The 13,665-nt window shown below is 37.6% G+C and overlaps 1 protein-coding gene across 4 annotated transcripts in view; it reads left to right on the top strand.

The window, feature by feature from the left end:
• The window catches only part of Vps13b (vacuolar protein sorting 13 homolog B), a 641,091-nt gene that overhangs the window by 416,617 nt on the left and 210,809 nt on the right, over window positions 1-13,665 (top strand). For all 4 annotated transcript variants that reach the window (XM_060392854.1, XM_060392863.1, XM_060392849.1 and 1 more), the window contains exon 34: window positions 7,019-7,694. In XM_060392854.1, coding sequence (XP_060248837.1) covers window positions 7,019-7,694 — 676 coding nt within the window. The remainder of the gene's footprint in view (window positions 1-7,018; window positions 7,695-13,665) is intronic.

Raw genomic sequence — 13,665 nt, 5'->3', positions numbered from 1 at the left:
AAACAACCAAACATAAAAATGCTCTTGTTAACTACTACAATTTGCTATTTACAAAAAGCTGATAGTGTGGACAGTCTTTGTATTAAAGTCCAGTAACAACCTCTTCCAGCCCCAGCATGCCATGCCATTCCATAAATATTTCGATAATGAAGCACGTCATTTTTTTCTTCAAGTATATAAGTACTTTCATTTGTAATTTAAGTATGTTGTAACTATTCCCCCTTCTTTTAACTATATTTGATTTGGTAAGGCAGACATAATGTTTACTTGTTTGAAAACACTGCTAAGTTTTAGTCAGGGTAGTCAAATTAGGATACATGTCACAGTGATACACATATGTGATTGAAACTTTGATTCTGTGGTTTACACTTGACTTTTTTAAATTTATAAGATGTGGAAAATGAACTCATAATTGGAAAAAGCTATTTTGATCAAGGTCAAAGTCTGATTGTCGCCTGCTGAAGGATGTGCCAGTGTTGTGTCACATACCTACAGTTACCAAAAGGCAGAACCACAGACATGTGCACCTGTACCTGGCTAAGTTTGTAGGCATGCTCCCACTTGCCATCTAGTGACCATTAGATACAGAAGTGTAAAAAAGTAATGTGAAATAATATGTTGAAATGGAAGCTAAATTACCCTTCATCATCACCAAAGCAAAAATTATTATAATCCTTGCCAATACTAAAGAGTTTGCTTTCTATACATTTCTTGTTGTGACATACTTGAACATATATTTATAGCACTTGTGTTAATCAAGCTGCTGTGTGTGTGTGTGTGTGTGTGTGTGTGTGCGCGCGCATGCGCGTGTGTGTTTGCAATTTTTATATGAAACAGTCTTATCTTTCATCCTGGCCTCAAACTCATAATGTTCCTATCCTATCTCCTAGATATCAGGCAGGAATGCATTAATATAGTACCATACCTGGCTAGGGCTTATTTTCAATGTGATTATAAAAATGCTGATATGATCTAACAAGAAGCTTCAACCCAGCTTATCTTTTTCTATTCCAAAATGCCATAAAAATGCATCTACTTAATAAAAATAGAAATTAGTGTACTTCATTGTTTAATGTTGTTCCCTTACTGAATGTGGTTTTAGTTGCTTCTGAGGCACTAAATCTCACCCAGTAGACTCCAGGTTGAACTAGTAAACGTAAATCTTCATGCATTAAGAATCAGCTCCAGTTGTCTCCCTTCTGTTCCAGCTCTCAGCACCATCTCCATGGTATAATGCATAGCTGTGAAAGGATGGGGAAATGCGCTGGAATCATCTTAGAAGTAAACGATCCACATGACATGTTTTTCTAGCCATTGAAACCCAGTGACAGTGAAACTAGATCTCCTGTGATTTAAGTACCATCTGGTTGTGCTCATGACTTTGAAGCTGTTATCTCCACATAAAATTTCAGAGTCCTCTACTTTTTTTTTCACCAAACTATCCATTTTTAAGCCACAAATATTTTTCCATCTCTTTCAGATTTTATCTAAAAGTATATTTTAACAGTATTTTTAAAAAGTTCTTAAACAATAACAGTTTATCTTGATGGATGGCATGCTGTGTTTTCTCATTTTATTTTAATTAGCCATTGTGGAGCAAAATTCCCTTTTGTTTTAGTCTTTGGAATATTGTTTAATTATTGTTATCATGCCAGATATCTTAAAGGTTATTTTACCAATACAGTTTCATTTAACATAACCCATATGGAATCAATAGTCTAGTTTCCTAAAGTGAATGCTTGGAAAATCTTACATTCATATGTTAAGAGTACACATCCTTTCCTCATTAGTTGGAAAGCACGGGGATTTTGGCACAGGTTCTGTGTAGAAGCATTGTGCAGCTTTTATATGGATTTTGTTTTTAGCCTTTGATGACACTGTTTAGAATAGGAAGTATCTAATAAGTAAAGCATTTTGTCTCAAGTGCTGCCAGTGTGTTTAATATATGCCTGGAGGTCTGAAACATTATCTTCTTCACTACAGTAATACGCAGTTAATTCTCTGAAAGCAGAAGGTCGAACTTTTAAAAGGGACGCAAAGTACATTTTCAAACAGAATAATTCAAAACATATGGAACAGGGGACCAGAGTTATGTACAGTTGGTTTTTATGGTTTAATCATGATCATGTTAATGCACACCAGTAGCTAATTAAAGAAAACTTTTATTGTCCATTTTAAATAAGTTAGGTAAAGAGTGGAAGAGCTGGTGTAGCAGTGCTGCCGCGAGATGTACTCTGCACTCACCCAGCGCACACAGGGACTATTATTTTTGAAATTTTATTAGTTGCCTTGAACAGTAACAAAGCAAAAGTTGTCTTCAGAGTGATTACATTGTGAACTTTTTGTTTTCCTCAGAGGAATGGTTAATTTTGTGATTCCCAAGTTTAGGACCTAACACATATAATGAATCATAAAGTGGTCTTAACAGTAGACCAGATCTTCTGCAACAGGATGGATAAATCCACAGTGAGATAGAGACAGATTGAATTTTCAAACATGTCTTAATGTCCACCTTATTGTGGTGCTAAAATACTGTGGACGCTTAGAAAAATGGAGGAAACCCAGACTTTTAACTAGAGTTCCCATAAGGATTAGTTTTCTAATTCTGAGAAAATTTTACTTTTTTTTTTTTTTTCCAGTGAGAGCAAGTATTTTATCTCTGGATCACTGATTGAAATTCATTCTGTTCCATAGTGAATAGAATTAGCTGCCATGCGTATTCTGTTCATTGACCCATGTGACACTAACTTTTCTTACCTTTCCCAGAGTATGGGTGTTTTGTGTTTTCATTTTAACACCTACAGGAACATTTAATATACTTGTTCTAAGGGAGAAAAGCTTAAATCTGTAAGTTTGAAGCAAATTCTGCATGCATGAAAACTGCAGTTTTGGGTATTAAATTGTGGCCAACTTTCCTGATTTAGAGAACAAAAATACCATATGAAGCTAGAGCTCTTTTTTAAGATTTGTCGTGGAACCCAACCTTCAGATTCACTTAAATTCTATAAAAATTCAGTTTATCATGCCTCAAAATATGAACAATAATTCTGTATTATGTAAGTAATTATATTACTAATTGGCAATGTATTTGGGGGCATATTTGAAATTTTTGACAGAATGACACAAATCTTTAAAATTAAGCTGTTATCTTGAGAATAAGTAATTATTTTTACTTAGTTCTTAAATTGAGTCTATTTGCTCATGAATTCCAAGATACTAACAAGGTGTTTTCTTTTACTCACAAACTGCCAGCTTTTTTCTCATGAACCTAATGAGTAATCTCCTTAAGCCTCAGTTTGTAGCAATACTCTTTCCTCAAAAGATGATAGCCTTTAGGAGAGACAATGTATATAACGTGCTAACAATGTGTAACAAATGATAAGCACACCTGCTCACAGTGCTGAGGCAGAGTATAGTGAGAAATCAAACTGTGAAAGGAGACAGTTGAGCAGCACTCAGAAGGATTGCAAACTTTTTATGAAAAGGGGGTTCTGTTAACTTATCCTGTATAAAGTGTGTTATTCTTGTACATCCATCTCATTCAGTGCTGTATTTTAGCCTTGCATATCAATGTGATCATCTGCAGTGTGAGGAGGTCCATCCAGTGACTAAGAGGGTTGCTTACTGTGTGCTCAGCTCACAGTATGGAGAATTCACAGCTGCGAAGACTTAGTGCATGAGTCTGTGAAGGGCATTGCAGAGCTCAGTATTTTTAAGTCTTCATACACATGCAATTGTGTCTCGACAAACATTGCATCAGTCTCCTAAGTGATTTATTTTCAATTACTAGTATATGAAGAACAATAATCACTGCATATTTATGGGTCCTCTTCAGTGTGTTGAGGACATATTCCTACTTATGCAATGATAGAGATCATTCCATCTAGGAGTTCTTCACCTGGTAAATGTGAGAGACTTTTAGCAGCTGCCTAGTTTGGGGGATTCTCTGTGTGCCAAGCACTGATACTTTATGAGGCAGACTGCATTTTCAAATCTTCGCATTTGCCCAAAGCCCTATAATTGGAGAGTGTTGAACTTGGTCTCAGGTTTGTCTGACTCCAAAGCCTATATACAATTATACATCACTATAACTTATCTCTAGGAATACTCTGAGACAAATGTGTACCATTAAACGCTGTCACAGTTGTATGAATGTATAACAGGCTAGGTGGTGTAGCCTGCTGTCCATTTCGTGTGTGTGTGTGTGTGTGTGTGTGTGTGTGTGTGTGTGTGTTATAGTCATTGTTTTGGGGTCATGATTAACCAAACAACATAAGAGAAAATAATGCAATCAAGAAAGGTAGTAAATAGAAAATGTAGAAGGCTGTGGTTACAAAAGTATTGTTTACCATAAGCCTTTTGTAAGCAGGAATACACACTAAAATAGGATACAAGGAAGAAAATAAGCATTCTCTCCTTTGAAAGCCTCCATGTAGCCACAAGGTCATCTGCTAGACAAGCCCTAAAGTCATTGTTAGTCATCAGGCTGGTAGAAGACAAACCAGTGACTTAGAGCTAGAGGCATTTCTCTATTTAGTTGTATCCCAGCCTTCCTTGCTTCTGAGTTATCACCCCAGGAAACAGTGAAAATAGTGGTTTATTCACTTAATCAAGTATTATATACTGTGTGACACAGTACAGTGTGTACTATACTGTACTTTTATATAACTGGCAATACAGTAGGCTTCTTTACACTCATGCCATATAAATGTGAAAAATCCTTTGTTATATGACATTAGCATAGCCAGGACATCACAACAACTTTTCAGTCTCATAATTTTGTGGTAACTCAGGTGTATATGTAGTCCATCATCTAATCATATTGTTCTAACATTATCTGACATTAATACTGCAGAAAATTTTAGTATGGCATAATTTATGCTCTGGTAGAATTGTGTGAAGTACTCAAATCAGCAAGAAGGGAAAGTTTTGATGGATGATTCTGCCAACTGTCGGTAACTGGGTGACGTACTCTGGTCAGGCAAGAACAGTTTGAACATACCGACTTCAAGGCAAGAGCACAGTTTGGACAGACTGACTACAGAAAGCATGGTGCCCTTTAAGAGTAGGGGTACAATGTTTTGTTTCAAATAGGTAAAGTTTTTGTGTTTCTTAGTTCTGTAGACTCGAGGTGCATATTCTTGGGAACCTTTCCTAAGCGCTTCCTTGTTCAGTTTGATCGCTTAGCTACTTAACACTTTCGCCTTGAGTCTTTGGCAACCAGCCTACAGTAATTTGTAGCATTTGGCAAAATATCTTTAACCAGTCAAATCAGAATCTAATAACTTATAACTATAACATTTAGGAGTTGCCTGTGCTTTAGGAATATTTCTCTGTTCCAAGTTTTTTTGGATCCTAGTGTAGTTCTTTTGGAAAGTCATTTAGAAATACACAGTAACTTGACAGATCTTCATACTTTTTACCTTGTAATTTAACTTTTTAGAACTTGTCCTAATTTTTTTTATTATTTCTCATACATGCTTCTTGAAATAGATGCTTAAAAGCCCAAATTTCTAATATGTAAGAATCATTGAAAAAATTAGTCCTAGCAGTAAATGAAATGCTATGCAGCTTTTTTTCCAGGTTCTTTTAAAATAGTGCTCATGAGGCTAAGACAGAGAGAAACCAAGACTGACTGTGTGACTGTGTATGTTCAAGGCCGGCTTGGCCGCATAGAGAGCTCACAGCAAGTGTAGGCTACATAGCAAGACCCTGCCACAGAAATAAATCAACTTATAAGGATAATGCCTTGTCTAGAAATGGTTTCAAATTTGTTTCTTTAATATGATTATAACCACAAAAGGGTCTGAGTTCAGGGTAAGAAAAAAACTGGAAATGAATGTGTTAAATAATACTGTTAATGATACTTGCTAATGCAGTGGGAATAAGAAAGGTTTGTTTTTCTCTCTTATTTTTATGGATTTCATATGTTTTTATGGATTACTCTGTATCACTTCAAAGAAAAGCAAATGAAATGCCCAGTGCCCTCTTGGTAGTTAGGAGATCCCAGAAGGAGAAGCAGGAGGTTTCAGAGGAACTCCACTCATCTGCTGCCACCAACTTGTCCTTTCTTCTCCACAGGAAGTAATTGGTGGAAAATGTTAGGGGAAATCTACCCTTCGAGGCTTTCCTTACTGAACCTTTGACTTGATGATAACATTGACCCTCCTCCCAAGACCTGTTGTAGGAAAAGAAAAATTAACATCTCTTTAAAATCATGCATGTATTTTAATTAGATGATTTTTGCCCTTCAACGTCTGAACTTCTTATATATTTCCTCTTTTTTAACTGTCCAAAACCATATAAATGAGTCTTCTAAAAAGGATTTAAAACACAATATAACCTGCACCCATGTGGAATTTGTGTTCACCAGTGGTAACCTTGATTGGTAGCTAGAATTATTTATTGCATTATTTGGAGGATTACTGTAAGACTACTAAAATCACTATTAGGGGAGACATTTTTAATGCATGATATGTTGTATTAATATAAAGTAAGAAATACTGACACTCAGTAGTTAATGGAGGAAATGCACATTTGATTTGTTCTCAAGAATTTCTTGGCGTGATATAAGTAGTCCAAATATGTGATCTCAGTTGTTGGCAGTCTAAGGCATAAGGATTGCTGTAAATTTCAGGCCAGTCTGGGCAACATAGAGAGTTCCAAGCTAGCCTAAGAAGCTAGGCTAAGAAGCAAGACCCTTTCTTTAAAAAAATAAAGAAGAAAAAAAGGGCGAGAGAGAGAAAGGAAAGAAAGAAAGAAAGAAAGAAAGAAATAAAGAAAGAGAGAGAGAGAGAGAGAGAGAGAGAAAAGAAAGAAAGAAAGAGAAAGAAAGAAAATCTCTTGGATTATGAGGGGATTTTTTTTCTTGAAAATGGGCATTCACTTATTATGGCTTTAAGTTATACTGGATTCAATTTAAGTTCCTTTAAACAGCATGTTTATATATATAATATCATTCATGTAGTGACACTTGATGCATAACTGCTATTTGCTTGCTTTTTTTTTTTTTTTGTAGATCTCTAAACAAGAACAGAAAAAAATGGATACGTTTGATGGAGGCATAGCTGAAACCTCTTCCCGTTACAGTGGTGCTCAGGACAGTGGAATTGGTAGTGACAGCGCTAAAATCCGCATTGTGCAAATAGAGCAGCACAGCGGCGCCAGTCAGCACCGAATAGCCCGCCCCTCACGCCAGTCGTCAATTGTGAAAAATCTTAACTTCATTCCCTTCGATGTATTTATTACTGCAAGCAGGATCTCACTCATGACGTATTCCTCGGTGGCCTTACCCAAATTCAAATTACCAGGACAGAAGGAAGATGGGAAAGCAGTAAAGAATTCTTTAAATCTCCAAGTTGTAGCTAAGCCTAACCAGGCATGCATTTCCATGGTGACTGGAGAAGATCTCTTAGGCAGTAACACTACCTTTTCTTCCAGGAAGAAAATAAAGCTTCTCTCCCTTGAAAGTCTCCATGCATCCACACGATCATCTGCTAGGCAAGCCCTTGGAGTCACTGTTGTTCGGCAGCCTGGCCGAAGAGGAACCGGTGATTTAGAACTAGATCCATTTCTCTATTTAGTTGTATCCCAGCCTTCCTTGCTTCTGAGTTGTCACCACAGAAAACAGAGAATGGAAATATCCATCTTTGATGCTATGCTTAAAGGTGTATCCTCTGACTACAAATGTACAGGTAAGAGCCATGATAACTATATAGTTATCACTACTGTGTTGTAAGTTTTTTTCCAGTTTCAAGATTTGTCAAATGAAAAACAGCTGACAGACCAGGCACACCTTCTCTTCTCTACACAATAGGTTAAATACATGTCTATAGTCAAGTTAAATTTAATAAAATGTTGGGCAAGTGTTTCAGTGTTTAACATGAGTATTCTCACCGTGCCTCTGAATATTTAATCCTTTCCCTCAGTAGTTGTATGAAACAGGCTTTTTCTTGCATATAGAGGTACTTGCAATTTCTAGTGTTTGCGAATCATAGCTATTAGTGCCAGTGGACCATAGGCAGACCATCCACGTTAGTACAGTTGTTAAAAAAAAAAAAGAAGAAGAAGCAGCTTATTGTAGTGTTTATCTAATCATCTCACTAAAATTTACATTCAATGAAGAAAGATTATCAAAGTAGACCCCTTTAAGGGCATGTATACCTTTATTAAAAAGTGCTTACTAATGGTGCTGGTTATTAGCATTTGTAGCCCCACCCGTGCCTATCTTAGAAACCAAGAGCATCTTATAGTATCATAACCATATAGAACTTCTGAAATTGGTTGAGACTAGGAAGATAAGCTGGTCATACCTAAGATGTATGAATAATAACAAATAGATCCAGTGAAAATGGAACCAAATAGAATATGAAAGACCTTTTTCCAGATTAGAGGTTTGGCAGCAGGCAGTGGAGAGTAGTGAATAGCCCTCTGACTGGGGACCTGGAGAAGAACCTAGCAAACGCATCATAGGCTGATATGTTGCTCCCACACTTAATGGATGGAAGTATTACATGGAAGCCAGCAGTGAGGCATTTGGAGAGCTAGTTTGATCGGAATCAATTCTTGGCATTAAAGAGAGAGGCTGAATTAATTATTTTATGATTGATACAACAAAAGCAACTTCAGTACATGAAGGATTTTTAGCTCATGGTTCAAGGGGATATATACATCACAGCAAAAACAACATGAGCCACACAAGATGACAGTCATATTGTAGTCACAGTCAACACGCAGAAGATGGATGCTGGTACTCCGTGTACTTCCTCCCCTCCCCCTTTTTATTTTTACTTTATCCCTTTTTAAATTTTATTTGAAACCCCAGTATAGTACCTCTCCTATTAAAGATGTATATTCCCTTCTCAGTTAAACCTCTTGAAAGTCCTCACAATAACACCCACTAGATGATTCCAGATCCACTCAGGTTGACAGTGAGGATTGAACATCGCAGCTATTTTACACAGCACATTACTGGAAAACAGGCAGCAGGGTTAACATGAAGAATCAGGCTAAGGGTGTGGGACAAAAGCCTCTTGCCAGGACTGCTTACTGCTCTCTCCTGAAAGGGTTCTTTTTCTCATAGTCTTAAGCTAGCAGTTCATACTAGGCTTCTAAAAGTATTCACCTCTAAGGAACTTTTAAACCACTAGCAGTTTAAATCAGCCATGCTGAGTATTTATAGCATGGCTATTGGCAAATGCTATCAAACATTTCTACTATTGTGAGAACCATTTGTTAACATTACCTGGTAGCTGTAGCCTTCCTTATTATGATGAATTAGTAGAACTTGTTATATGATCTGATGACTTCTGCCTACTTCAGTGATACCTCTTTATGATTCTGATTATCATTGGGCTGTGACATGGTACGAGATTAGAAGAGTAAATCTTAATTCCCAGTACTTCTTTAAAGTCATTTAGCTACAATCTCTTACATAGGTAGGTGTCTTCAGTGTCTCTGTTAAGAGGCAAGAGGTAATGGGAATGACAGGGAAGACTAGGAGCTGGGAAGAAGCTGATAGGAACGTCTATGGCCACTTCCCAAACTTGCATTATAAATATGCCAAAATCAAATCTCGGAAGATTGCTTTCTTTGCTTACTTCAAGCTCATGGTGGGTGTGGGTGGGTGTGGGTGTGTGTGTGTGTGGACATACGCACACATATACATATATTTAGCTGAGGAAACCAATTCTTTAGCTAAGGTGAGCAGATGACAACCAACAATGATGGGTTTCAATTTCCCAAATGTATAGAAATACATTTGACTTAATCTATTTTGTTAGTATATTCCTAAATCACATGCCTATGTCGTTTTCTCTAAATATGTATTCAGTAACATTATAAGAGATCAAGCAAAGATACTCATTTGGATGATAATATCTTCTTAGGTTAAAAGAATAAGGAAAAGAGAAGGTATTTCTTGCTTGGGTTCTTGGTGGGTTATGGAACCAAATTTCAGCAGATGAAGCTCCAGGATGGGCCAACGTTAGAGTGGAGTAACCTTCTGTAGAAAGCCTCCTGCAGAGTTTTCTGTCAGTGCCTTCCTCAGGATCTGCTTAAACCCTTATATGATCCAAACACAGTAATCCTTGGTTATTATGAAATGTTACCAGGAGAGTATGTAGTTTACAAGATCATGCTTCTTAAAAATGTGGTAATCACTTTGAAGAAATGTGTTAGAAAACCAAAAATGTAAGTTAAAAAAATGATTAAAAAAACCTGTCACTAAATACTAAGAATTATACTGTTTAAAATACAGTCAATAAGGAATACAATGATTCATATTACAGATGGAAAAACTAGGAAGGTAAAGCTTAGAGAAGTAATTGCCCAAAGTTACAGCTATATCAGGAAACAGCTACAATGTGAAATCCAGGATTTAGAAGGACATCACAGTCTTGAACATCTATGCCCCAAATACAAGAGTGCCTACATTCATAAAGGAAACATTATTAAACATTATTAAAGCTTAAAACACACATCGATCCCAATACCTTAATAGTGGGAGACTTCAACACGGGACTCTCACCAAGGGTCAGATCATCTGGACAGAAGCGAAATAGGGGAATAATGATGCTTAAAGAGGTCCTAAGGTACCTAATAGATCTCTACAGAACTTTTCACCCAAACAAAAAAGAATTTACCTTCTTTTCAACATCTCATGGAACCTTCTCAAAAATTGACCATATAGTCTGACAGAAAGCAAGCCTCAACAGGTACAAGAAGATCAAAATAATCCTTTATTTCCTATCAGACCACCATGGCCTAAAACTAGACTTCAACAACAATAGAAATAACAAAAAGCCTACATACACATGGAAACTAAACAACTCTCTACTCAATGACACCTTGGTCAAGGAATAAATGAAAAAAGAAATTAGAGACTTCAGAAAATTAAATGAAAATAAAGGCACAATTTAACCCAAACTTATGGGACACAATGAAAGAAGTGCTAAGAGGAACGTTCATAGCACTAAGTGCCTCTAGAATGAAGTTTGAAACATCTCATACAAGCAACTTAAAAGCCCTAGGAAAAAAAGAAGCAGACACACCCAAGAGAAATAGATGATTGGAAATAATCAAACTCAGAGCCAAAATCAATGAATTAGAAACAAAGAAAGCAATTCAAGGAATCAATGAGACCAAGAGCTGGGTCTCTGAGAAAATCAACAAGATAGATAAACCCTTAGCTAAACTAATTAAAAGGCAGAGAGAAACCATCCAAATCAGAATCAGAAAGGAAAAGGGGGACATAATAACAGACACTGAGGAACCCTCCGCCATTGCTGGTGGGAATGTAAACTTGTACAACCACTTTGGAAATCAATCTGGCGCTTTCTCAGACAATTAGGAAGAGCGTTTCCTCAAGATCCAGCTATACCACTCCTAGATATATATCCAAAAGATGCTTGACTATACAACAAGGACATTTGCTCAACTATGTTTGTAGCAGCTATATTTGTAATAGCCAGAAGCTGGAAACAGTGCAGATGCCCCTCAGATGAGGAGTGGATACAGAAAATGTGCTACATCTACAGAAAGAAACAAGGAAATCATGAAATTTTCAGGTAAGTGGTAGGAACTGGAAAAGATCATCCTGAGTGAGTTATCCCAGGAGCAGAAAGACACACAGGGTATATACTCACTCATAAGTGGCTATTAGACATATAATATAGGACAAACATACTAAAATCTGTATACCTAAGGAAGCTAATCAGGAAGGAGGACTCTGGGTAAGATGTTCAATCTCTATTCAGAAAGTCAAAGAGGATGGACATCAAAAGAGGGAGAGAAGGGAACAGTATAGGAGCCTGCCACAGAGGGCCTCCAAAAGGCCCCACCCTGCTGGGTACTGAGGCAGATGCTGAGACTCATTGCCAAACTTTGGGCAGAGTGCAGGGAGTCTTATGAAAGAAGTGGGAGATAGTAAGACCTGGAGAGGACAGGAACTCCACAAAGACATCAACAGATCAAACAATTTGGGGCCCAGGTGTCTTTTCTGAGATTCATTCACCAGCCAAGGACCACTCATGGAGATGGCCTGGATCCCCTGCACAGAGGTAGCCTATGGCAGTTCAGTGTCCAAGTGGGTTCCATAGTAATGGGGACAGGGACTGTCTCTGACAGGAACTGATTGGCCTTCTCTTTGATCACCTTCCCCTGATGGGGGAGCAGCCTTACCAGGCTACAGAAGACAATACAGCCACTGATAGACCTGATAGAGCAGGATCAGAGGGAAGAGGAGGAGGACCTCCCTCATCAGTACACTGGGAGAAGGACATGGGTAGAGAAGAGGGAGGGTAGGATTGGAAGGGGAGGTGGGTGGGAGCTACAGGGGGATACAAAGTGAATAAACTGTAATTAATAAAAATAATTTAAAAAGAAAAATAAATAAATTAAAATGAAACAAGTAACAGAACCAATAAAAATAAAAATCACAAACACACAAACAAAAACCATGATTTATTCAACTTGTACATCTAGACTTCCTACCTCTAGGGACCCTGAGACGAGAACTGTGAAGCCATTGTCTTGATCAGACTTTTTTTCTCTATTCAGATTATACAAATGGTTCCCTTTCAGTGTTTTAACTAGTGAACTTGACTATTAAATGTGTCCAGTGATGCTGTATAATATAACATGTCTTCACAATGTGACTAACGTGGCTTCACCTTCTGGTGCCATCACAGGATGGAGAACTGATAGGGCAATTTTGATGGAAAGATAATTTATCCATAATTCTAAGGAACTATTGCAAATAATTTCTAGCATTAAGTCTAGTAAGTAGGAGGCCCAAATAAATGTTTTCTATTACTGCTTTTACCATTTTTATATGGGAGAAAGTTTACTAAACTAGAAAGCATTAAATTGGAATCTTATCAACCCTGGCATTAACTGGCAGCTAACTTATGTAGGAACTTCACTTCCTTATGTTTTTGTTACCTTATCTACTAAGTGTGATGACTACAAAAGATATCAACAAGAATAATTAATGTCAGGGCTATAAAGTTTGTCATTTTGTAATCTAGAATTCATCTCCCTACCATTACCTTTTCTTTTTTTTTGTATATATATATATTTTTTTTTTTTTTTCTTTTTTTCAATGCAGTTTATTCAGGAACCTTGAACAATCATCTGACCCTGGGAAAAGCCAGCCCACAGCTTAAATAGCCTCTGGGTAGCCAACCCCAGCGTGCCACGTGGGCAATGCAGATAGGTCCACATACATGGAAGCAAGCCAGATCCTTGGCCTTAGCCAAATGTGGAGTTGTTCGTGACAGAGAGCACTCACCATCGGGAAGATGGAAGGCGGAAACCAGCTCCATCTTTAAGGCGGGGCATTACACAGCTCTCTGCAGTTCCCCCTTTTTGTTTTAGACGCATCAGGCAAGAGTAGAGGTCTGATCTCTGATATTAGAAATAAATTGGGACTTTGTACTGATGTTCATTTAGGTGTCATCCACCCAAAGAGCATCAGACCCGTCCCATACCTTTTTCTCAGAGGCAGGACCTGGGGCATCAACCCGCATGCAATCAGACATGCTCTTTTCTGGGTCCAAAGCAGCTGACCCTGAGTGCAGTGCTTAGCCTCGCATCCTGAGCGTAACATTTTAGCTTTTTATGGTAGCCAACCATGCTTGGGGAGACTGTCCTGCTTCAATGGCT

Source organism: Meriones unguiculatus, chromosome 1 (assembly GCF_030254825.1).
Source record: "Meriones unguiculatus strain TT.TT164.6M chromosome 1, Bangor_MerUng_6.1, whole genome shotgun sequence".
In the NCBI taxonomy this organism is placed as follows: domain Eukaryota; kingdom Metazoa; phylum Chordata; class Mammalia; order Rodentia; family Muridae; genus Meriones; species Meriones unguiculatus.
This window is presented reverse-complemented; position numbering and strand designations above follow the sequence as displayed.